Source organism: Panthera leo, chromosome A3 (assembly GCF_018350215.1).
Source record: "Panthera leo isolate Ple1 chromosome A3, P.leo_Ple1_pat1.1, whole genome shotgun sequence".
Lineage (NCBI taxonomy): Eukaryota > Metazoa > Chordata > Mammalia > Carnivora > Felidae > Panthera > Panthera leo.
Genome location: NC_056681.1, coordinates 21,415,845 through 21,438,886, shown reverse-complemented (window position 1 = coordinate 21,438,886; position 23,042 = coordinate 21,415,845). Strand labels below are relative to the sequence as shown.

General features: G+C 54.9%; 1 protein-coding gene across 1 annotated transcript in view; it reads right to left on the bottom strand.

The window, feature by feature from the left end:
* KIAA1755 (KIAA1755 ortholog) overlaps positions 1 to 23,042 on the bottom strand; it is a 39,696-nt gene that overhangs the window by 7,355 nt on the left and 9,299 nt on the right. The window contains 10 exon segments of the mRNA XM_042930994.1: positions 1,218 to 1,356; positions 3,347 to 3,495; positions 4,448 to 4,546; positions 6,281 to 6,397; positions 7,320 to 7,406; positions 8,254 to 8,347; positions 10,842 to 10,965; positions 15,560 to 15,730; positions 16,177 to 17,506; positions 22,167 to 22,364. Coding sequence (XP_042786928.1) covers positions 1,218 to 1,356; positions 3,347 to 3,495; positions 4,448 to 4,546; positions 6,281 to 6,397; positions 7,320 to 7,406; positions 8,254 to 8,347; positions 10,842 to 10,965; positions 15,560 to 15,730; positions 16,177 to 17,506; positions 22,167 to 22,364 — 2,508 coding nt within the window.

Genomic DNA, 23,042 nt, shown 5'->3' with positions numbered 1-23,042 from the left:
GAAGTGCGGACATGAGGGGTGCCTGGGAGACGTCCCTCGGCCAGCTCCCCGCTCCCTGGGAAGTGGGGATCGTGTCCTCACTGATTCGGTGGCGGGGCCTGCGCCCGTTGGCCTGGACCGAGACCCTCCCGGTTCTGGGCAGAAGGGACAGTTTGGGGAGGGTGGGTGCATTGTCATGTTCTTCAAGTAGCTGAAGGGGACAGGACTCTCCGAGTGGGACCCCAGGGGGCACCTGGCCCGGCCAGTGCCATGCACGAAGTAGGCCGTCCGTGCGCGCTTGTCTGAATGAAGTCTCACGGTGGCAAATTTGAGCTTACTCTAACCACTCAGCGCTGCTAATCAGAAAAGAGGCAGCCTGCAGAGTAATGAGCTCCTCATCCCCGGGGCTATGCAAACAGGAAATGCTGCCTTCTGTAGAGCAAGGTGCGTGGGCCCGCTGTGAACTAACTCACTGTGCGAACTGGGCAAGTCGCGTCCCCTTTCTGGGCCTTAGTTTATCCAGTGGCAAAATGGGGTAGGCGTGAGGATTCGATGAGGGACAGAGGGGATAAAACGGCCCTCGAACCCAGGAGCAGAAGTCCCCTTCTTACCCTGGGATGCCTTAAAGAGTAGGTACTCACTCCCTTTACCCTCGAAAAGCCCATTCGTGGCAGGCACTCATATTATCCCCCCATCTGACAGATGAGGAGACTGAGGCAATGAATAGTTAAATAACTTGTCTGGGGTCCGGGTCAGTGCTGGAGCCAGGACTAGAACCCAGGCCGTCCGTGTGCCCCCCAGCCCCCAGCACGAAGGGCTGCACTGTTTCTAGACGCTGGCAGTCGGGTGAGGTGATGCCGGGGGTGGGCTCCAACATCAGATTCCCAGGTGTGTGACCACAGGCAGGTGACGTAATGTCTTCCGGCCTCAGTTTCCTCATCGATGAGTGGGAGCGATCCTAGCATCTTCCCCCATCCCTGGTAGGCGGTAAGGTTGGAAAATCATTGTATACGCAAAGGCTCTGGCCCGGGGCTCGGCAGGATGAGAACAGCTTTCGGGGTTATGTCTTCACCCGCGCGGCACTTCTGTAGTGCCGTGTCATACGCTGCGTCACAGGCCGCCCGCCTGGCTCTTGAAGAACGGCCAGCCTCGTGTCCTTACACCAGAGCAGAGTGCCTGGCTGGGGCAGGGCCTGGAGCAGGGCCTTCCCCCACCCAGAGGCCAGCCTCCCCTTTCACCTGGTGGATGGCAGCCTCCAGGCGGCCGAGGCGGACGCGGAGCTCCAGCGCCCCCAGGAGGTGGTTAGAGGCAGTGACCAGGACATGCAGCTGTTCATCCACGAGGCCGTACCAGGCGACAGCTTCTGCCAGATGGCTCCTGGGAGGTGGAAGAGGGTGCAAGAGGGCCCAAGATGCCCTCCCCACCAGTACGCCTGCCCCCCCGGCCCCCACCAGTTCCGTGGCTCCAGCCTGGGTATTCCAGCTGCCGACTTGCTGGGTGACCTTGGGCAGGTCCCTATACCTCTCTGGGTCTCAGACTCGGCCTTTCCTGGGACGGAGAAGGCCAGAGGACACAGTGGGAAACCGAAAGACCCTCCCCTTCCCTGGGAGATGCCCTGGGAATCCGAGTTGGACAGATCTGGGGTCAAATCTCAATACCCACCCTAAGCCAACTGAGTCAGGCTCTGAGTGCAGCCTGGACATTAGCATTTTCTAAAGCTTTTTAGATGGCTTCAGGGGGGCAGCAAGGGCTGAGAACCAGCCCTCACACATTCAAAACTCTTAACAGTATCCAACACCCACTGTTAGTGCTTATTATTCCTATTGTAATGATGGTGAGTGGCTGTAACCCGCCTTTCCACCACAGCCTCCATTTTACAGATGAGAAAACTGAGGTCCAGAGAGAGGAACTGACTCTCACGCATCGCATTCTGAATTGGAATCCAGTCTACAGCTTTTTTTGCACATAATTTAAAAAAATAGTCAAAGCCAGCAAGACATAAATGAAAGGGAGCAGACGGGAGTCTGGCACGGTGACACTCCGGTGAGGGGAGGACTCTCCGGAATCCCACCCCACCCTCCTCTGCCCTACAGGGTCTTATTTCAGATGGAAAAGGGAAAAAAGGACACGGAAGGAAAGCCTGCCATCTTTGCTCTGGGCCTCCCCCATCTGACTGCAGCTTCCCGCAGATCACTGCCTCTCCAGGAAGGGGTGAAGGCCCAGGGTCGATGCATGGAAAATGCCAGCCAGCCTGGCAGACACCGGGAGGAAGGGGTGGGCAGGCGGGAGCTGCAGGGACCCCTCTGCAGAACAAGCGCCGCGGCTCATGTGGGACCACACCGCCCCCTGGTGGAGCTGCTGGTGGCCAACAGTCTGGGGAGGCCTATGGCCGACAGGGACAGTGAGGCGGGGTCACGCTGGGAAAGACAGTGCCGGGCTGCGTGACAAGCACCAGGACCCACTTCAGTGCGAATCTGTCCGTGGACGCAGCTCAGGGCGGTGTGTTCGAGATTCTGGGCCAGGCTGCCTGGGTTAAGTCCTGACCCCCACACATCTCAGCTGTGTGACCCTGGGAAAGTCACTTAACCTCTCTCCGAGCCTCAGACCCCTCCACTGTAAAATGAGGATAATACGAGACTCCACCTAGTGGGAATTAGACATGTTAATATTTGCAAAGCCCTTAGCACAAGGCTATGCTCGTACTAAGCGCTATTTAGGTGTTAGTTAAATAAACAAGTTGTTCTTGGAAGCTTAGGCAAACAGTAATTGTGTTTGTTCTAACGGAGACAAAATATCTCCAATTACTGACTGATTTAATTACTGATTGGCACCCCCACCCCTAACTTAAGAAAACCCGTAATTTCCAGGAATGTGTATTTGTTTTGTTTTGTTTTGTGGCTCTGAGACCATGGCCACGGCTGACGGTTCTCTCCGCCAGGCTGAGAAGCCCACCAGGGAAGGCTGGGTGGTGCAGGGGTTACTGCTCAGATGTCCTGGCTCATCTATCATTTCGCTGAGCCTCGGTTACCCATCAGCAAAATGAGGACGATGTGGCCCTCACAAGGTTCTTTTGAGGAATCAACGAGATGGACCCTTGAAGGGATTCAGCCCAGTGTCTTAGAAAGTCAGAGAAAGTGCTTGAGGGTGACTGGAAACGAGCAGGAGCTGTCCTCTGATGCCCACTTTGGGCTGAAGATGGCCGGGGCTGAAGGAGGGGCAGCAGAGAAGGGACCTTACCAAAGCCTCAGCCCAGGATACGGACCCTGCAAATGCCCCCATGCTGGACATCCTTAGGGCCCACCCTATGCGCTCCCAGCTCCCAGGCCAGTGGACAAAGCTTGGGGAGGAAAAACCTGGCTGTTCATACCTGACATCAGGGTTGAAGTCCAGCCTACTGGCTTCCTGCCGTAGCCTGGCCAGAGTGGCTCCCCCTTCTCGCTGGAGGCCCAGCAGCCCTGGGTCCCTCAGCACGGTCTCCATCAGCTCCTTGGACTTGCTCAGACACCTGGAGGCTTCCTGCCAGTGTAGGGAGGTGGCCTGAGGCCCCATCCCCACTCTCCTTCTACAGCCTTCCAGGGCTCCCCACACCCAGATCATGCCTGACTCCCCCAGTTCGGCATTCAAGGTCCTGCATCAAGTCTATCCTTTCTATCGCTAAAACATCTCCTCGAGCCACGCCTCCTCTTGTCACCATGGCAACCTCACGGGAGCAACCCCCACCAATCCAGGGTCTACACCTCTTGTTAGGACACTCACCCCTGCCTCTTCACTGGTCTCCCTGCTGCTCTCTGGCTCCCCCTGCAGTCTGTTCCCCACATGGCAGCTGGCAGGATCTCAAAGCGGCAATGTGTTCGCCCTGCTGCTTAAAATTCTCCAGGGCTTTTCCTGCTGGCTTAGAGTCGAATCCCAACCCAAGTCCTTGATACAACCTCTTCTGGTTTCTTCTCTTCTAGTTCTTCTCTTCTCTTGCCCCGCTCCCACCGCTCTGTTCTACATTGGCCTCCATGCTATTCTCGAACATACCAGAACAACCCCACCTCAGCACCTTGGTACGTATTTGTTCTCCAGGTGGAGCAGTCCCCCTCTGTTCCCATGGCCAGCTCCTTCTCATCTTCAACCGAAATGCCATCTCTTTAGGGAGGCCCTCCCTCCTTCCTCATTGTTCTCAATCTTATTTTCATGGCATTTGGCACAATTTGGAACTACGCACCCGTTTCTTTGCTCATTTTCTTAATGACTACTCCTACCTCTGCACCCTAAACCCTATGAGGGCAGGGACAGGACAGTGTGCCCCAGGCTGGGTCTCCAGGATATGACATATAGTGAGTGTCCAGTAAATATTAGTCAAGTGAGCGGATAAAAAAAAAACGGGATGATGACGCCCACCCCAGCTGCCCCCCTCCCTGAGCCCTTGGTCCACGGAATCTGGGGTATAGTGAGGCTTCCCCACCCCATGCTCCTGGCTCACCTGCACCCCTCCAGGGAGGTCGCTCTTCTCAAACTGCTTGATGGAAGCCTTTAGCAAGGAGGAGACCTGGTGCAGCTCAGCAAGGAAGGGGTCCAGCTTCTGCACGATGGAAAGCCAGAGTGGGAGTGTCAGCCCGGGCCAGTGAGGCCACCTGCCCACTCCAGGAGGACACAGGGAGGGCATTAGGCAGTGGTTCTCAGACTTCAGCTGCATCAGAATCACCTGGAGGTCTGGAGAAAATCCCGACTGCTGAGCCCCACTCCCGAGTCCCCGGTTTCATTCCTTTTGGGTGGGGCCCGAGAATGTGCACCTAACAAGTTCCCAAGTGATGCCGATGCTGCTGGTCCAGGGACCATACTTTGGGAACCACTGGTGCTGGGAATGAAAGAAGGAGGAGAAAGAAGGCCCCCAAGGGGATCTTTTGGGGAAGGGGAAGGAGCAGATGGGGGAGGGCAGAGTCAGGGGGCGTCTTCTGCTGGGTCCCACTTCGGCCCAGCTTCCCCGCCGACTAGCTGTGAGACCTTGGGCCAATGGCCTAACCTCTTTGTGCCTCGGCATCCTCCTCTGTAAAATGGGATCGCAGTCGTTCCTACCTTAGGGGCTAGCGTGAGGATGAAACGTGTGCATTTGTGTGAGGTGCTCAGTGTATCCGATTAGCCAACATCATTATCAGTTTCACATTCTGGGTCTACAGGTTAGATGTCATTTCGAGGGAAGGTTTTAAAGTGAAAATACAGTTCAGAGGCCACTGGATTCACCAGAGGGGAACTGGGGGGGGGGGGGGGGGGCGCCTGTGGGATGAGTAGGAAAGGAGACCACTCAATATATACCCTTTAGTACCATTTGAAGTTTTCACATACTGCCTGTTCAAAAACAGACACATGATAAGCGGGAGAGCACCGGGGCCAAAAACATAAACAAAGCACCGCATTAGATTGTTAGTGGAGACGCGTGGTTCTCCCTGGGCGGGGGAGGGGTGATTTCGATCCCCAGGGGACAACAGGCAATGTCTGGAGATGTTTTTGCTTGTCATCATTTGTGAGGTGCTCCTGTCAGAGTGGGTAGTGGCCAGGGACGGTGCTAAGCACGCTGCAGTGCACAAGATCGCTCCCAACAACAAAGAAGCAGCCAGTCTCAAACGTGACTGGGGCCGAAGGTGAGCAGCCCTGGTCTAGGGAAAGTCCAGGGCAGCACTTACGGGCACTGCTTTCTGTGCGAGTTAAGCCAGGAATCTTTTGTGTGTTCTTGTGCCAGCCACCCCCGTCCTGTGTGTCCTCATGTACTAAAGTGGGCACGAAATGCCCCCTCCAGGGTTGTGCGGAGACGAGCCTGAGATCATAGGGAGAAGGAGTTTCCTTATTCCCTCCCGCTTTCAGGAGGGAACGAGTCTGCCTCCCTCACCAGACCCTGAGCTCTCCGAGCTGCGTGGGTCCACAGAACGAATGTCCGTCAATTTCATCGGTACTTAGCGTAGACACAGCTCTTAGCATGCGCCCGACACTCTTCTAAGCTCTTCGCCCACATGAACTCAATTAAACCTCACAACGGCCCCCTCGAGAGGTACTGCCATTACCGCCCATTTTGTAGTGGAGGAAAAGGGCTCAGAGAAGCTATGTGACTTACCCAAGGTCACACAGCAGAGCTGGGACTGGAACCCAGGCAGTCTGGGTGCAGAGCTTGAGCTCCTCGTTACTGGACTCTGCACCCTCATCATAAATGTATGTTGGATGACTGTCTCTGGACCTGACGGGGTCACTAGATCCAGGGGGCAGGAGAGTGAAGGGAGGAAGAGAAGGAGTTAGGGTGGGCGGTAAAGGCTTTGAGGGTAGGCACCTGGAAGAATTGCACCCACTCGCTGTGGCAGTAGGGGAAGGGGCCTTCCAGGGCTGTGGGCAGCTGCCCGGGGTCCACGTAGTGGCTGAGAGCTCTCAGTGAGGTCACCACCTCTACCTGCAGATGAAAGAAGACAGTCAGGATGACCAGGGGGCTCAGCGTGGCCACACCTGTTTGAGAAGGGCCTGCCAGATCCCTGCCCCAACACCACTCCATCTGCCACAGGTAAGGCTGGCCCTGGCATTAAGAGTTGCTTTTCCGGGCAAGGATCTTCTCTGGAAAGTCTGACAAATCAAAATTCAGAATGAGCCCCTGGCTAAGGAATGGTAAATAAACAGCACTCCTACTGCCCCTTCCCCAGCACGTGCCCGAGGCAGACATCATTAATCAATCACCACACTGACTCCCTCTAAGCTGGGCTCTTTCCCAACACAGATCTCCAGGAAATCACACAAATGGATGAAAGCTGACCCTGGTCACGTAACTTCTTTGTTGTAATCCTTGTTCTGTTCTCCAGTGACCCACCAAGGTGCCGTCTCCTTCTTGGGGCTGAGAAAGGTCACCAAATCCTGACCATATCCTCTAAGACATGGAGGAGGGACGAGGTGGCTGTTTCTCCCGGACGGTGAAGTTGGAGGTTTATGCTAGGAACAGCTCCAGAAACCTAAGCTTGGGATTGGGCAGATTCTGTTTGTTTGGGCCCATCTGTTATCCTCGGTACTCAAAGTGTGGTCCATGGACCAGCAGCATCAACATCACCTAGGAGCATGTTAGAGATGCAGGATCCCAGGCCCCATCCAGGGCTACTTCATTAGAACCAGCACTCTGACAAGGTCCCCAAGGGATTCATTGGCACATAAACCCTTAAAAAGCACAGAGCTTCTGGGATTGCCAGAGAGCGAGCACTAGATGATTGATTTGGCCACACCTGCCACGGCGGCAGGGCTGACAATTGTAACGCCCAGCCTCCACTAGGTCACTCCAGGCGGGTCCCAGCTGGTGAATTCTGCACCCCGGCTCAGCTCAGCCTCCCCCTCACCTGGACGTCAGGCAATGTTTCCAGCTGGAGGGCAGCCTCCTTCTCTCCCAGGTAGAACACAGCACGGATGGAGGCTGGGGCCAGGGCCTGTCAGAGAGAACCGTTTCAGAGGTGCTCTGTCTAGACCTTCACTGAGCCCCCTGCTAAGACTCAGGCAAACAGCTGGGGCCGGGGGCGGGGGGGGGGGGGCGCTCGGCTGAGACGTTTATGTGGTATGTTTGGAAGATGAATGGTTGGAAGTCAATAGAGCACCAGGTCCAAGCCGAGTTGCAAGATTCCTAGATGACCAGTCCCCTCTGAGCCTCAGTTTCCCCATCTATAAAGTGAGGAGGGGAAGGAAGAGGAGGGGATCAGACCATAAAGTAAGTGTATGCCAACCTTCCACTTTCTCGCTGCCTAAGCCAGCAACTTATGAACCTCTTCCTTGCTCCTCTGTTCATGAGGCTCATGGGACCTAAGTCTAAGCCCATCGGGGTGGCCACAGAGATCGGTTGGTGGATGAACACCTGAGCTAAGGAGACAGAAAGAAACCTCCTGGGACCTCTGGGAAGCGAATCTCTCACTCTTTCCTACTGGGTGGGCTTCAATGAAAAACCATGGGAAGTGAGAACCAGACTGCCACCAGGGCGGGAAGCCTGGCTGAGAATAGCGCCCTCCCAGGAGAACTCGGCCGGAAATGGAGACAGGAACCAGGTCTTGGTGACAATATCTGAGCCCCTGAATCCAGGCATTTAACTTCTGGATTATCAAGTCACGTGGACCAATGAGCTCACTCTGTCTTCAAGACTGGGCTGGGATTTCTGTATCTGCAAGGAAGAGTTCCTGCCTGGGGTTTCCGGTCCCAGGTCTGTGCCCCCTGGGGCCCATGAATGTCAAAAGTCACCTGGAGCTCCCAAGCTCCTTGCTAGGCTGAGGCTGTCCGCCTCCCACTCACCTGGGTGGCCTGCAGGGCACTGACCAGACCAGGGTGTGGAGGCTGTTTCCTGGAATCAATCATAACCGCCAGCCCCTTGGTTTTATCTTCAGGCCTGTGGGTGGTAAACGGAATCGGCAGTCTTGCTGGATGGATGGGACTTTCTTGGGGGAAGGACCTCGTGGAAGGGGAGGGGGCTGGCTGCCAGAAGCCTTGATTTACTGGTGAGCTCTTCATCTCGCAAGACGACTGCCCATGGCCACCCCACTCCAGGAAGCCCTCCGTGATCTTTCTCTAGGCAGAGCCCATTGCTTCTTCTTTGGTGTTCCCACAATACCTCACACAGCCCTCTCTCACACCCTAACAATCATAAGCTATCAGCCACCATCCCAGTTGCTGTGGGTGAGTCGCCCAGCATTTACCCCACCCCCTTCCCATGGGCAGAATTCTGGTTTCGTTCAAGAATCCAATTCCCTCCATAGAACAGGTCCCCCAGGCATGGTTTCTGATTGGTTGAGGCCGAGAGTAGCGAGCCAATTCCTCTGGCCAATGGTTGCTTTACGTAGGGGTCACGTGACATGTTTCTGTCCAATGAGGAGTGAGGGGACGTTTGCCGGGGGACTTCTGGGAAAGACAGGCTCTCCTTGAAGAGGCTCTTACTAAGAGCTCTAAAGCAGAGACCAAGAGAAATAAATTTCCTCATGAGTAAAGACATTTCGAATTGGAACTTGTTACTTGCAGCCGAAACGCTGTCACTGGTTCACTCTGTACTTGTCAGCGATTACGTTAGGATTTCCCAAACTGGCTCAATGGTCAGGAGTTGTTAAAAATATCGATTCCTCACCTCCGCCCCTACCCCGAGCCCCCAGACGTCTGGCCCAGCACGGACAGGGTGGGGCAGGGCGTCTGTGTGGTTCCAAGTGCCCTTGGCCATCCTGATGATCAGGCAGGTTGGGAAAATAACCCCCAGTGCCTTCCAGCCTTATGTCCAGCCAGTTCATAGATAAAACCAGAGATCGCCAGTGTGGAGGTGGGGTTTCGGCACTGCCGTAGTATCTGGTCACCCCGGTAAGTTGTTTCATCTTGCCGAGAGCCAATTTTCCCATCTGTAAATGGGGAGAATGGTAGTTTCCGCCCTGCAGGGCTGCGGTGAGGACCGATGAATTCATGAGCGTAAGGCACTCAGTGACTGCTGTAGAGTAAGAGGAATATAAATGTCTTCCGTTGCTATTCCCCTAGAAGGGAAACTGAGGCACAGAGCAGCAACGTAGCAGACAGTGAGAAGAGGCTCTTGGAGATGAAGCCCCTGTGTTCATGTCCCACACCTCACCTGCCTCTGGCTGTGTTCGTGCTGGGAGAGTGGTCTGTTTCCACACCTGCCTTGCCACCAGCCTGGAGGCCCCTGGAGGGCAGCGGCTGATGTGAGGAGTCAGAGGCTCTGGCATGTCCCAGTGTGAAGCTGGGCCCAGTACCCCACAGTTTACACTGGCCATCGGAGTCCACTTGGTGTTTCCTTTTGATCGGGTGAGTCTCAGAGGGGGAGGTTACCGCCCCAAGGTCACACGGCAAGTTGGTGGGATTCCAGGGCTCTGTTTACCACACTGGCCACTTCTCAGCACGGAAGAGGGGGTCCCATCTCCCCCCTCAGGCCAGAAAAGCCACACCACTTTGGAGAAGAGGAAGAAAAATCTCAATGGCCAGCAGGTGGCAGTGATAGCTCCCATGAGATGGAGCACGGGGAGAAGGTTCCAAAGGGTTCCACGAGTCCCTCCACCCCCTACCCCTAGCTGCACAACCTCTAGATTGGGTTGGGGTCTATCGCCACGGTCCTGAGCAGACACCAATTCTGAGACCCTCCTAGCCGGGGGCTGGGACTCGCGAGGAAAAATGGTGACTTTCCCCAGCCGGTCCAATGTGACGTCTGAACGGTGGGGGAGGAGAGGTATTAGCATCAGCCTGGATCGCCCATTACTCACAACTTCTTTCTTTCACTCTCTTACTCATCCACGCATACACACCCATTCGCCCCTTATTTGTTCAATATTATTTATGATTATCACCTGCCAGCTCAGTTATGACCTCTTCGGAGATGCCCTCCTTGATTTATTTCCCAATTGAAATTAGTCACCCACCCTTCCCACTCTACAACCGTGGTTCTCCAAATGGGTCCCTGGCCAAGCAGCATGAGTAGAATCAGGACATTTGTTAGAAATGCAAATTCTCAGGCCCAAGACCTAGCGGCTCAGAAACTTGGGGTGTGAGCCGGTGATGTGTTTTTAACAGCGCTCAGGGTGACTCATGCATGCTCGGGTTTGCGAGCCACTGATCTACACCATCCCCCCGTTTTCTTCACCACACAGACCCCCCTGAGCGCTTCTTTTCCATGCTGTTTCTTGCACTCCATCCACCTCCCCATCAACCTGGGAACCCCCTGATGGCAGGGACTAAGTTTGTCCTGCTTTACCCCACCCCCCTGTCACCCCAGCATCTGGCTTGGGACTGGCTCTGGGAACAGAAGTTCCTGGGGTCTCTCCCTTCAGTCCCCGGTCCTGGGCTCTGGGCCAAGAAATTGACGGGGGACAGAGCGACCAGCTGGCCCGACCCCTTACCTGGGGACAGTGCACAGGTAGGAGAGCAACTTGGTGACTTCCGAGGCCGTGCACCACGGTGCCTCCCAGGCCCCCTCGGTGGTTGACACCAGAAGCAGGCGCCTCCCAGCCCTGTCCCGACCACCTGGAGGAGAGAGGACACACGTGAGCAGCGAGAACTTTGGTGGAGCCCTCACTCCAGGAATCTGCTCTGGGGCCTCCGGGTCTCTCCACCTGGGATACCCTTTCTCTCGTCCCCCATGAAGTCTGACCTCTTAGTCAGCCTTTAAGACCCAGCTTGAACGCCACTTCATCAGAAAATCTGTCCCTGAATGCCCCCCCCCCCCCGCATGCAGAATTAGCCTCCCCCTCTGTGGACCCTGCACAGGGCACCCTGGGAGGCACAGCTCGCGGAACAGACTGCAGCCACGTGGATGGGTTCAAGTCTCAGCTCTGCACTGACTCACTGTGTCCTTGGGCTCGTCAATGTGCCTCTGAGCCTGTTTCCCCATCTGCTAAATGGGGAGAATAAAATGCTGAGCTTATTAGGTGATTTCGAGGACTAAAGGAGACAGCTCCTGAGAAGGACGCTGAGCCGAGGGCTCGGTGACAGCGGTTGTTATAAGGATCATCATCCTGTCCTCGTCTCTGCCCCCCGCATGGTTGGTATGCAGCCACGGCCGCCAGCTCACTATTTACTGTTGCAGACTTTTACCCACGGCTTGTCCACAGACTATTTCCTGTTCCGGGAATCGGGGCTGTGTGACCCACTCTCCCCACGGGGGTTGAGGGTCCGGGGTCCGGGGAATCAGCACGGCCCGGTCGCACCGGGGCAAGGGAGAAGGACGATGGGAATAAGAGGCTCAGACCCGTGGAAACGGGGCCTGTCTCACACTCAGGGCTCAGAGCCCTGCCCCACCCCCAGAGTCGCCTCACACAGAACTTTCCTGCACTGGTCACCCCCACTCCACATGGGCACAGCCCTCTACAGTGTGTAAGTGTGTAAGACCCTTTGTGGCTCGTGAAGTCTCAGACATAGACTTAACTACCTTCACAAGTGCTGTCATACACGGGGTGCAGACCTCGAACTTTGCACCCCAAACTTTGAGGGGTGCCTCTCAAACTTCCATGTGCCTGAGGATCCTGCTAGAACGCAGATTCTGACTCACCGGGCCTGGGAGTCTGCATCTCTCCATAGCTCCAAGGAAATGCCGACATAGTTGGTCCCCAGACCACACTTTGAGTAGCAGAGGGCTCAAGTACTCGGAACATTACCCACGGGGACACGGCTATCTGTTCATGTGTCTGGTCCCCCACGAAGCCCTGCCTGGGGTAGGGCCTGCACACCACCAGGGCTAACTGAGCACCCAGATGCTGGCTGGGTCTACTTGAGCCATGGGCAGCTGTCCCCCGATCTGCTTAAGATTCTCTCCCTCCCTCTCCCTCTGCTCCTCGCCGGCTTGAGCTCTCTCTCTCTCTCTCGCTCAAGTGAAAAAAAAAAAATGCTGGGGTGCCTGGGTGGCTCAGTCAGTTAAGCATCCGACTCTTGATTTCAGCTCGGGTTGTGATCTCATGGTTCATGAGTTTGAGCCCCGTGTTGGGCTCTATGCTGACAGTGCAGAGCCTGCTTCGGAGCCTCTGTCTCCTCCTTTCTGCCCCTCTCCTGCTTGTGCTCTCTCTCGCTCTCTCTCTCTCTCTCTCAAAAATAAATAAACGTTAAGAAAAAACTGTTTCACTTTTCTGCAGCATTATTCACTCCCAGTTCGGGGGGAAATGGTACGTGATCTAACTGGCAAGCAATTTAGAGCATTTTTTTCTAATACTGAAACACATACGAATGTATTCTTAAGTCGCATACAAAATGGACAGAAATTTTAAAGACGGAAAAGATTTCAAAGATATGTGCAGAGCAACTGAGAGCTGGGGGTGAGGTCTCAACCCCTGGGACCCTGTTCACTTTCTTCTGCATCCGGGGTTTCTCTGCAACAACTCTGAGAAGCCCTCTCCAAAGGCCTGGGCCTGCGGTCGGCAGAGTTATGGCTCCAGAGATGCCCACGTCCTAATCCCACAGCCTGTGAGTAACGCCAGCTTACCGGACAAAGAGACTCTGCAGATATGATTAAAGCAGGACCTCCAGTTGGAAGATTAGCCTGGGTCATGCACTCTAGTCACATACTCTAATCTAATCATGGGATCCTTAAAAGCCGAACACCTTCCCTGGCTTCAGGCGGTCAGAGAAAGGTAGGAAGACAGATGGGTAATGTACCAGCACATCTTATGCTGGTGTGACTGGTCCGGGAGAGAAGAGGAAGGTGAACACGTAGGGAGGAGAGGAGAATCTTGCTGGAGGGATGTCTCTAAGTAGGTGAGTAGCAGCGGAGCACCGGCGAGGGCTCACCTGTTCTAGAACGCTGGCTGTGCAGAGGCCAAAAGGTAGCTACGTGGGGCAGCAGGAGTTTGTAGCCTCTTTTGGGTTGCTTCTCCTTGATCATTGAGAGATAGAGGAAGGTTCTGGGCTGAGAGGAAAGCTGAGGGAGGCAGTGGGGAAGGTCAGAGAAGTGGAGTGCAAAGTCATCGATGAGGCCGGTGGGGGAATTCACTTAGGACTCGGGAGGTGAGGGGATCCACAGCACCACAGGGCCCCATGGCCGGTCAGCGGTCACTAGTCTGGCGGGCCACCGGTCAGCACTCTTGTGTGAATCCCCGGCTTTGTCCAGCTATGAGGGTGCGGGTCGGGAACAGGCAGGGAGCTGGACTTAATGGAGGGCCGGGATGTATCCAGGGAAGCTGGCAGGTGGCAGGGAGAGGCTAGGGGCCTGTGAGCGAAAGGGAGAGATTGTAATGAGCCTGGGATCTACGCTGGGAAGGAGTGAGCACAGGGTAGAGGTGAGGAGGGACAATGAGAAGGCGGTCGGACCGACAGGTTGAGGGCCTGGGGGACCAAAAGATGGTTAAAATTGGGCCGGTGGGGGAGCAGGGAAGAGGGGCAGTATGGTGTAATTACAGAGGTGGCTGTGGCAGGAGTCGCTGGGAGAGCGAGGACAAGATCACCGAAGACGAGGGGGTCAAGGGAGGAACTGGAAGGAGCATCTACATGGAAAATATTCATTCACTCAGCATATGCCTTTTGAGCACCTACTATGTACCAGACCCTGCTCCAGGCACTTGGGACCCATCAGTGTATGTGGCAAGTCCCAAAATTACAACAAGAGTCATTGTGGAAAGAGTGACGGTGAGCCAGGTCCTGTCTGCTGCTTCTCCTTTTACGCAAGGAGGAGCCTGAGGCTCAGAGAGGGCAAGTGACTCTTCCAAGGTCACACAGGAAGCTGACAGATCTGAAATTAGAAGGGTCTCCCACCTCCCAGAGCAGGGCCCTTCGATGGATAAAATCTGAGCGCTTGGAACGTGACAGCCCTAAAAGGACGGTGAGATCCTTTGTGTGCAATTAATATGGGGAAAAAACAGCATGAGCTTCAACAAAGATGACCAGGAAGAAGACAGACAGTGCTCCCCTAGGAGCTTCGAAAAGACACAGCACTGTCCCGGATCCTGCAGAGATGCCGAAGCCTATAAGGTAAAATAGAATTTCAAGACAGTAGGTCCCAAAGACCACTGTGGTCTCTCTTAACCCCAGGCATTTGCACATCCTGCTCCTTTTGTCTGGAACACTGTTCCCACCCCTTCACCTGGATAACACCTACTCATACCACAGGACTGAGCTCTATATTGCTTCCTCCTTCCTCCCTGACCTCTCCTCCACCCCAAGCCTGGGCCACGGTGCACATCTGTCCTCCCACAGAGCCCTGTACTGCCCCACAGCTGCGATATGTTTACACGGGGTTGTAATAACCTGCTGTAAAAACCTGTCGAATTTTCTCTACCACTAGAATATAGCCTTCTTGAGAGCAGAGCCCACATCAGACGTGTTCCCTGCTGAGTCCTCAGTGCTAAGCCCAGAGCCTAGCTGTACACGGCAGGTACTAAAAAAATATTTATTGCAAAGATGCATAAATATTAAACAGGAGTGATAACACCGTCTGTATTGGATGCGGGTAACACCCCACTCCGATCCCTTTGCCAGACCAGACTACCCATCCCCCAGAGGCGGTTGGCCGTTGGCTGTACTGGCTCACAGATGTTCCCTTCTCTGGAGAATTGCCCCCAACTGAACTGGATCATGGGCTCAGGCAGCATTCATGCATCCTGGATCATGCACCCCCATCCCAGGATCAGCCTGGGGTGATGACCAACGGACCCAAGCCTACAAAAGCCCAGCCCCCTACACCTTAAAATGGAACCGGCTCCGTGGTATGAGTTGATGCTCCTCATGGGGTCAGGCCACATCCTTGCTTAGCTCCTCCCCTGCCCTGTCCTGCTTCGCTCACTCCCCTTCTCCTGAGAGCAACCTTCAACAAATCGCTTTCCCAAGGAGCTCTGTCTCAGGCCCTGCTTCTACAGAACTGACCTAAGACACCTGGCTGCCTCACTGAAAGTAGGATGGATGGCTGGCTGGCTGGATGGACGGGTATCTAGAAATTGCTTCATAGAATCCAACTCCTTCGCTGGAAAAATGAAGAACCTGAGTCTCAGAGAGGCTTGGCCCCGAACACAAGCCTCTAGGACTTTCCCTGTCTCCTCCACACCCACCAGCACCAGGATGCTCAGAGGCCGCCCTAGCCCCACCCCCCCCCCACCAGCACCCTCCCCTTCACCTCCAGCTGCCCTGCGACCCCCGAGACCTGGCAGGCAAGCCATCCTCGACTGGAGGATCTCCACACTCAGGGCCCCAATCCTAGGCTCAGGCCCTGGGGGCTCCTCATCCAGAGGGACTTCTGGGAAGCCGGCCTTTTCCCCAGTCCGTGGGCCTGAGTCAGCAGCCGGGCCAGATGTTTCGGTCTGAGTCTTTCCAGCTGGGGATGAACGACAACAAAGAAAAGGGTATTAATCCTCCGGGTTTTCCCAAAGGAAATGTCTTCTCTTTCACCTTCTGACTGATGATGAAGCTTCCGGCTGTTGATCTCCTACTGGGTGGCCGGCGTTGTGCTAAGCTCCTTACCTCTGGCGTGTCTTTGAACCTCAAAACGACTCTGGGAGGCAGGTGAGGCCCCCACTGCACAGAGAAGGAGCCCTTGATCAAGGTCACCCAGACCCAGCCGGGTGCGGACTCAGGCCGACTCAACCCAAGCCAGTTCCAGACCCATGAGACCTCAAGCCTCTCGACATGCCACCTGTGCACCAAATCCCCGAGACTGAGCCAGTTCAGAGGGGCTCCGTCCCTGGCGACCCGCGCCACCTTGTCGCCTGGTCACATCCAGAGAACAGCACCCCCGTCCGGCTGAGCGAGCGGACACCTTACCTTTCCCCACGCGCTTGGCTCGGTTGGTCGTGGGAGACGAGGGTGAACGCAAGACTTTCCAGGGCCTGTCGGGCTGGAGGGAGGCTTTCTCTGGGGGCCCAGGGGCTTGCCTCTGCCCTTTCAAGAGGGAGAATCTGAGCCCAGAAGTAGGGGATGTAGGAGAGGAGGTATTCTGACTGGGGCCAGTCTCAGGCTTGGGAAGTCTCCCGTGCCCCTGTGTGGCCCTCTCTTCCAACTTGGTTTCAGGGGCTGGAGCCGCAGGAGGGGAAGCCGAGCACAGGTGCAGGGAGGACGCTCGTTCTGGTGCAGGCCTGAGTTGCGCCATGTTTTCTGGGCTTCCCAGAGGTTCCTGCATCTTGGAGGAACCACCTGCCTCAAGGCCAGAGGCACAGGGCGGTGACTCCTCAAGGGCGCGGAGGTAGGGCTCCTGGGGCTGGGGTTCTGAGTCCTGGGTGGATGCGTTAACTTTATAGTTGACCTTTCTCCTCGAGCCCAACCTGCAGGGCTCCTCTTCTGAGCTTGCTGGCTTCTCACAAGCCCATTTTTCCAAGGAAGGTCCCCCCCTGGCCCCTGAGAGGGGCGGCATCCTTTGAGAGAGAAGGATTTCCTTAGTTCTGGATGGTTCCTCCAGTGCCCCCAAAGGACACCCACTGGACGTCTCCACTTCCCTACTGGGAGGCCCTCCTCTGCTCTCCAGGAGGGCCACATAGTCTCCTTCTAAGTCCTGGCTGGCCACATCGTCCATCCTAAAGGCCACCTCCCCCGGCCTGGCTTGTTCCACCTTGATGAGTCCTGGGTACTTGTTCCCATATGTCCTGCCCTTACCCTTGGCCAAGCTCCGGGCAAGCAGCCCCTGGCTGCCTGAGGGCCTGGGCTGATGAGGCTCTGGAGGGCTGCTCAAATCGAGGGCCTCTAACTCGAGGGACCCCCAGGCCCGGGAGAGGACGTTCACTGCTTGGGGTCTGTCATCCACAAACTCTGGGCTGGCTATCTTGGTCCAGGGCACAGGGGCAATCCCATCTTCGGAAGCTACCAGGCAGTTGTGCAGAGGGCTTCCGTCAAAGTCACTGTTGATGGCCTCCAGCCACGTTTGGGTGAAGAGTGTAGGGTAGGATGACGCGGGAACAGGCTTTGCGTCCACCGTGCGGAGGTCCAAGGAGAGGCACTTGACCATGATGCAGACGGACTGCTCCTCCTGGGGCTCCACTTGGAGGTAGAAGTCTCCCTGGCGCAATAAGAGGGGGTTGAGGGGGGCCAGGTGCACCACGACCTCATCTCGCAGGCACAGTGGCCAGCCCTCATGCAGGAAGAGGCAGTGTGAGTACGGGGCCTGTGGACAGAAGGGCGATGTCAGAGAGCCCCGCCCTGAAAGACCTTGCCCCTGCCCGCGGGTCTGCTCCCTTCCCTCTCCCAGATGGACTCGAGCAGGTCGGGCAAGAGAGGTGCCTGGCCTCTAAGAGGCGCAGCACCTAAGGACAGCCCGTCTCTTGCAAGTCGCACAAACCTGAGAGTGGGTGCCTTCTCTTGCCTCGCCCTAGTCCCGGCCGTGACCTTGAAAACGCTTGCTAGCCTACTAGCCCACGGGAGAAAAGCTCTGCGTGGCAGGCACCCATTAGCAGGTGCCTTTCCCATGAAGACCGCTCTGCTCGGGTCACAGTCCCTTCTCCCCACCTATTTGAAACCTCTCTCAACCTCGCTCAAGTCTGAGCCCTCCATTTTGGAGCCAGGAGACGTGCGTTCCAAGGTCTGAATCACTACTTTGTACAGATGATATAACTGCTTCCAGCCTCAACTTTCCTATCTGCAAATAGGAATAACAATATGTATCATATGATTGGGTTGGCAGGAGGATTAAGTGAGATTATATGTGTGTGTGTGTGTGTGTGTGTGTGTGTGTGTGTGTGTGTAAAAACAAAAATCCACAACCCTATGCCTGGCATATACTACTTAAGTGGATGTTCAACAAACATTAATTTCCTCTCCTCTCGACATTTGCCCTTTGAAAGATTGTGGGAATTTTCAATGAAAAAATAAAACAGTTTGGAGGTGCCTGGGTGGCTCAGTCAGTTAAGCATCCGACTTCAGCTCAGGTCATGATCTCATGGTTGATGAGTTCGAGCCCCATGTCAGGCTCCGTGCTGACAGCTCAGAGCCTGGAGCCTGCTTCGGATTCTGTGTCTCCCCCTCTCTCTGCCCCTCCCCTGCTATGTTCTGTCTCTTTCTGTCTTAAAAATAAATAAAAACATTAAAAAATTAAAAAAAAATAATAAAACAGTCTAAGGGCACCTGGGTGGCTCAGTTGGTGAAGCGTCCAACTCTCAATTTTGGCTCAGGTCATGATCTCATGGGTTGGTGGGTTCAAGTCCCACATCGGGCTCTGTGCTGACAGCTCAGAGCCTGGAGCCTGCCTCGGATTCTGTGTCTCCCTCCTTCTCTGCCCCTCCCCCCCTTGGTCTCTCCCTCTCTCTCAAAAGTAAATAAAAACATTTTTAGAAAATAAATAAAATAAAATAAAACAGTTCAGGGGCGCCCCGGTGGCTCAGTCAGTGAAGCGTCCAACTCTTCATTTTGGCTCAGGTTGTGATCTCACAGTTCGTGAGATTGAGCCCCGTGTCAGGCTCTGTGCTGACAGCCCGGAGCTTGCTTGGGATTCTGTCTCTCCCTTGCCCTCTGCTCCTCCCCTACTCAAACAAAACTTGAAAAAAAAAATAACATGGTCACTTACTGCATTTATACCATTCTATAATTTTTTTTAATGTTCTTTTCGAGAAAGAGAGACAGAGAGAGACAGAGCGTGCAAGTAGGGGAGGGGCAGAGAGAGAGGGGGACAGAGAATCCAAAGTGGGCTTTGCAATGACAGCAGAGAGCCAGATGCTGGGCGCAAACCCACGAACCGTGAGATCGTGACCTGAGCCAAAGTCAGACGCTTAACTGGCTGAGCCACCCAGGCGCTCCACCCCCCCCCCTCACCATTCTCTAATTTTTAGGCAAAGAGATTACAGAGAGGTCAAAACGATACTGAGAGAAAGGTCAGGAAATCTGACCCTGCCACTAACTTGCTGGATGACCGTGAAAAAAATCATTCCATTATTCTGGGCCTGAATGTGTATTGTTTCCTGGTTTATGATCTACTTACTTCCTTGTTTATGTCCCTTTCCTGGGCAACAACGTGGCAGGTGAGGCGAAACTGAAAAAAAGCTTTGTTTACACAGAAGGTGCCAGCAATTCTCTGTAGAGACATGGCAGGGCATCCAGGAGCCCTTCTGAACACAACCATCCCTCTTGGTGGGACCGCTCCACTGGGTGGTGCGGGACCCGCGTCCAGCAGTGACCCCACGTGGCAACAACAGCTCCGCCAGACTGACAACAGGTCTCTCGCTACCTGGCTTTTGGAAAAGGGTCGGATTCCTGCGGATTGAGAAGAACCCGGATAATCTTATGTAATCTGGATGTGTCGGGGCGGGGAGACCTCCACACGATGACGCTGACGTTCCCGCTAATGAAGCAGGTGCTTCCTGGGACTATGAACTGGGGGAAATATCAAGAACCGAGTGTATTTGTACCCCAAGTTGATACGCCGGTTCAGGTCAGTGACACTGTAAGTTCAGCTGCCTCGGGGAAACTTCACATCCATCAACCCCATGAGTCCGTGAGTTCCTCCACCACTTTCCTCTAGTGCTCTGTTGTTGACAACGTGCTGTCCCTCACCGTCTCATTGAACGAGGCCGGACAACCCGGCCGTAGTTTGCAAACGGCAACACACCATAGAGATGATGGTTATGATCGTCTTATCTGAACGTCGCAGTAACTCAGTGGGGCAGGGAGTTCAGGCATCACTGTCCTCACTTCAGAGACGAGGAAACTGAGGCTCAGGGGGCGTGAGGCTCGGACACCTGTGTCTGTCCCTAATCCCCACGGGACTTCATCTGAGGGTGCTGGCTGCCTCTGGGTGCTGGCGGTTACAAGGACAGACTGAAGCTGACGCATTACTTCCAAGGGAGAGAGGCAAGAGTGTGATAGTAAACGGCCAACAGCTACTAAGCACTCACTGCACGCCACGCTCCTTGCTAAGCTGCGCGCATCATCTCTGTGAGGTACGGGCTGTTATTAACATTCCCACTTTCCCATTAAGGAAAGTGAAGCTCAGACAGGCGACACGGACCACCCCCCCCCCCCCCAGCTCCACAGTGACGGAGGCTGGATTTGAACCTGGGGCACCTGACTCCTAAAACCAAAGTATTGATCCCACCCCTGGCTCGGAGGTGATAGGGAGTCACCTATAATTATAATTAAAGTCACCTGTCGTTGAAAATAGAGAAATTAAAACGTTGTGACCCTTGTTCCTGGGAGAAACAGGGAAGGAGATCGTGCAAATGCAGTTTTAATGACCAGAAAAGGGAAGCGGGAGTTTCTAAAGCTTGCCACGGGGAAGGCGTCAGGAGGGGAAGGACGTACGGGAAATAGTGTCGGGGTGGATATGTGGGAGTCGGCAGCACAAGCTCGGTGAGTCTTCCCTCTGCAGTAACCATGACTGTACGTCACTGTTTCTCTGTATCAGGAACCATCCTGAGCACGTGAGATGAATGGCCTCCATCTCCTTCCAGGTCCCACATCTCTAGTTCTGGCTCCAAAACCCGAGCTTTTAGCTACTGCCACATTCCATTTCTTTCTACCACTGCAATGATGCACACAGCCTCTGCTCTTACTTTTTGTGCCTGATGTATGGTGTCCCTGACGCACATCAGCCAGCAGGACCTTTTGGGACCCTCTTAGTGATTCCTGAGGCTGGAGCCGCAGGGGACCGAGCAATCCCGTGAAGGGTGTGCACAAGTTCCTGGGTGTGGTCTCCAACAGCCTGTCCCCACCCTTACAACAGTCACCACGTCTGGCCATAGATGTAGGGGTATGATTCAAGCCTGGCCAATCCTGCTATCCCATTTCTCTGGCTGCAGTGATTGGCCCAGGGATGGACATAGAACCCAAGCCTGGCCAATCAGGATCCTTCCTTGCAACTTTTCTATCTGCTGTTGTTGGGGAAAAGTTCTTTCTCCTCCCCAGGACAAGATTTGAACCCAGAGCTGCCCTGGGCTCCAGGCGTGTGGAGACAGCCTATAAGAATGATGTTGGCAGGGGCCGCCTGGGTGACTCAGTCAGTTAAGCGTCTGACTTCGGCTCAGGTCATGATCTCACAGTTCGTGGGTTCGAGCCCCGCGTCGGACTCTGTGCTGACAGCTCGGAGCCTGGAGCCTGCTTCGGATTCTGTGTCTCCCCCTCTCTCTGCCCCTCCCCTGCTTGTATGCTGTCTCTCTCTCTTCCTCTAAAAAATAAATAATAAACATTAAAAAAAAAAAAAAGAATGATGTTGGCAAGCAAGGAGAAGCAGAGACAAGAGACAGAAACCCCTTAAGGCATTTGATTGGTGCATCAACTCGGGGCTGAGACCGATTACCTTGTCCCGGTCTGAGTAAAGAACGGGTTATTTGCAGCCAATGAGCCCTACCTAAAACACTTTTCTTTCCACTTTGCCTTAGAGAGGCCTCCCTGAGATCTGGGTTCAAAGGGGTCTGCTGGGAAGAAAGTGAGTCCTGAGGCCTCAAGGGCTCCAGGAAAGATCTGGAACATTCTCTATTTCCACTGAAGCTGACCCGCTTCGGCCAAGGCAGCCTGGTGTTGCCCACAATGCCAGCCCCAGGGCAGGCTCCGAGGGGCCATCACGCAGGGATGTCTTTTATCCAGGATTTCCTCCTGGATAAAAGCATAGGCGTGATGGGCTCCTAGAAGCCAGAGAGCAGAGGGTCAAATGAACCTCCCGTTCCACTGGGGGGCTGAAGTCTCCCTTGGGCGAGCAGTGGTACCCGGAGAACCACCCCGTGTCCTCGGTTCCTGCTCTGAGACAAGACACGCACCGACCCGCTTCCTTCTCTGCTCAGCGCCAGCCCCGCGGTTCTGGGAGAGCGTGTCCCCCGGCCCCACTGTCCCTTCCAACTTACACAGGCTGCTTCACGCACTTGCTCACACAGGCGCTTGGCAGGAATGAGGAAATCCAGGAGGAAGCTCAGCCCATCCCCCTGGAAGTCAGAATCCAGGAGACGGAATACCTGCCCCAGGATGGTGGGCGCTGTGGCCTCAAAAGGGGGATAGAGGCCCGCCAGGGCGTGCTGAATGGCTGTGTCCAGGGACGGGGGGTCCTGTAGGGGATAGGAGGAGAGTGTGAAAAGTGACAGTGGCAGCAATAATAAGGGTAGTGGCCACTTGCCATGGCCTTCTGGGCCCCATATGACCGAGGCCCCTGACCTCCCCTGCACCCCTCAATCATGCCCTCCAGCCACACTGGCCTTCTTTCCTGTTCCTCAAACACAGCGGGCACCGTTCCACCTCAGGGCCTTTGCACCGGCTGCTCCCCCTGCCTAGAATACTCTTCCTCGAGACATCCTCACTCCCTCACCTCTTGCAGGTCTTTGCTCAAATGTCACCCACAGGCTCAAGGCCGAGTGGAGGAAGAGTAAGGGGGATTCAGGTCAGGGGCCGAAGGAAAGGGGAGCTCAGCGTCCATAAGTCCCACCACCTGACAGATCTGCAGACCTTGTCTGAAGCCGAGCGGTCAGTGAAGCCCAACCTGTAGTCGACACGCAGGTGCGTCAGCATGCGGGTGCGTGAGTGATAATAAATAATTGTTGCTTTTTACCACTGAGTGTCAGGGTGGTTTGTTACACAGCGGTAACTGATGAATGGAAGTTACTGTAGCTGCCTCGTGAGTTCCTATATCCAGACTCACATAACCAGGTGCCTCCTGGATGCCTCCCCTAGATGTCCATCGGGCACAGATCATCAACACGTCAAACCCAACTCAATACCTCCCTAAACCT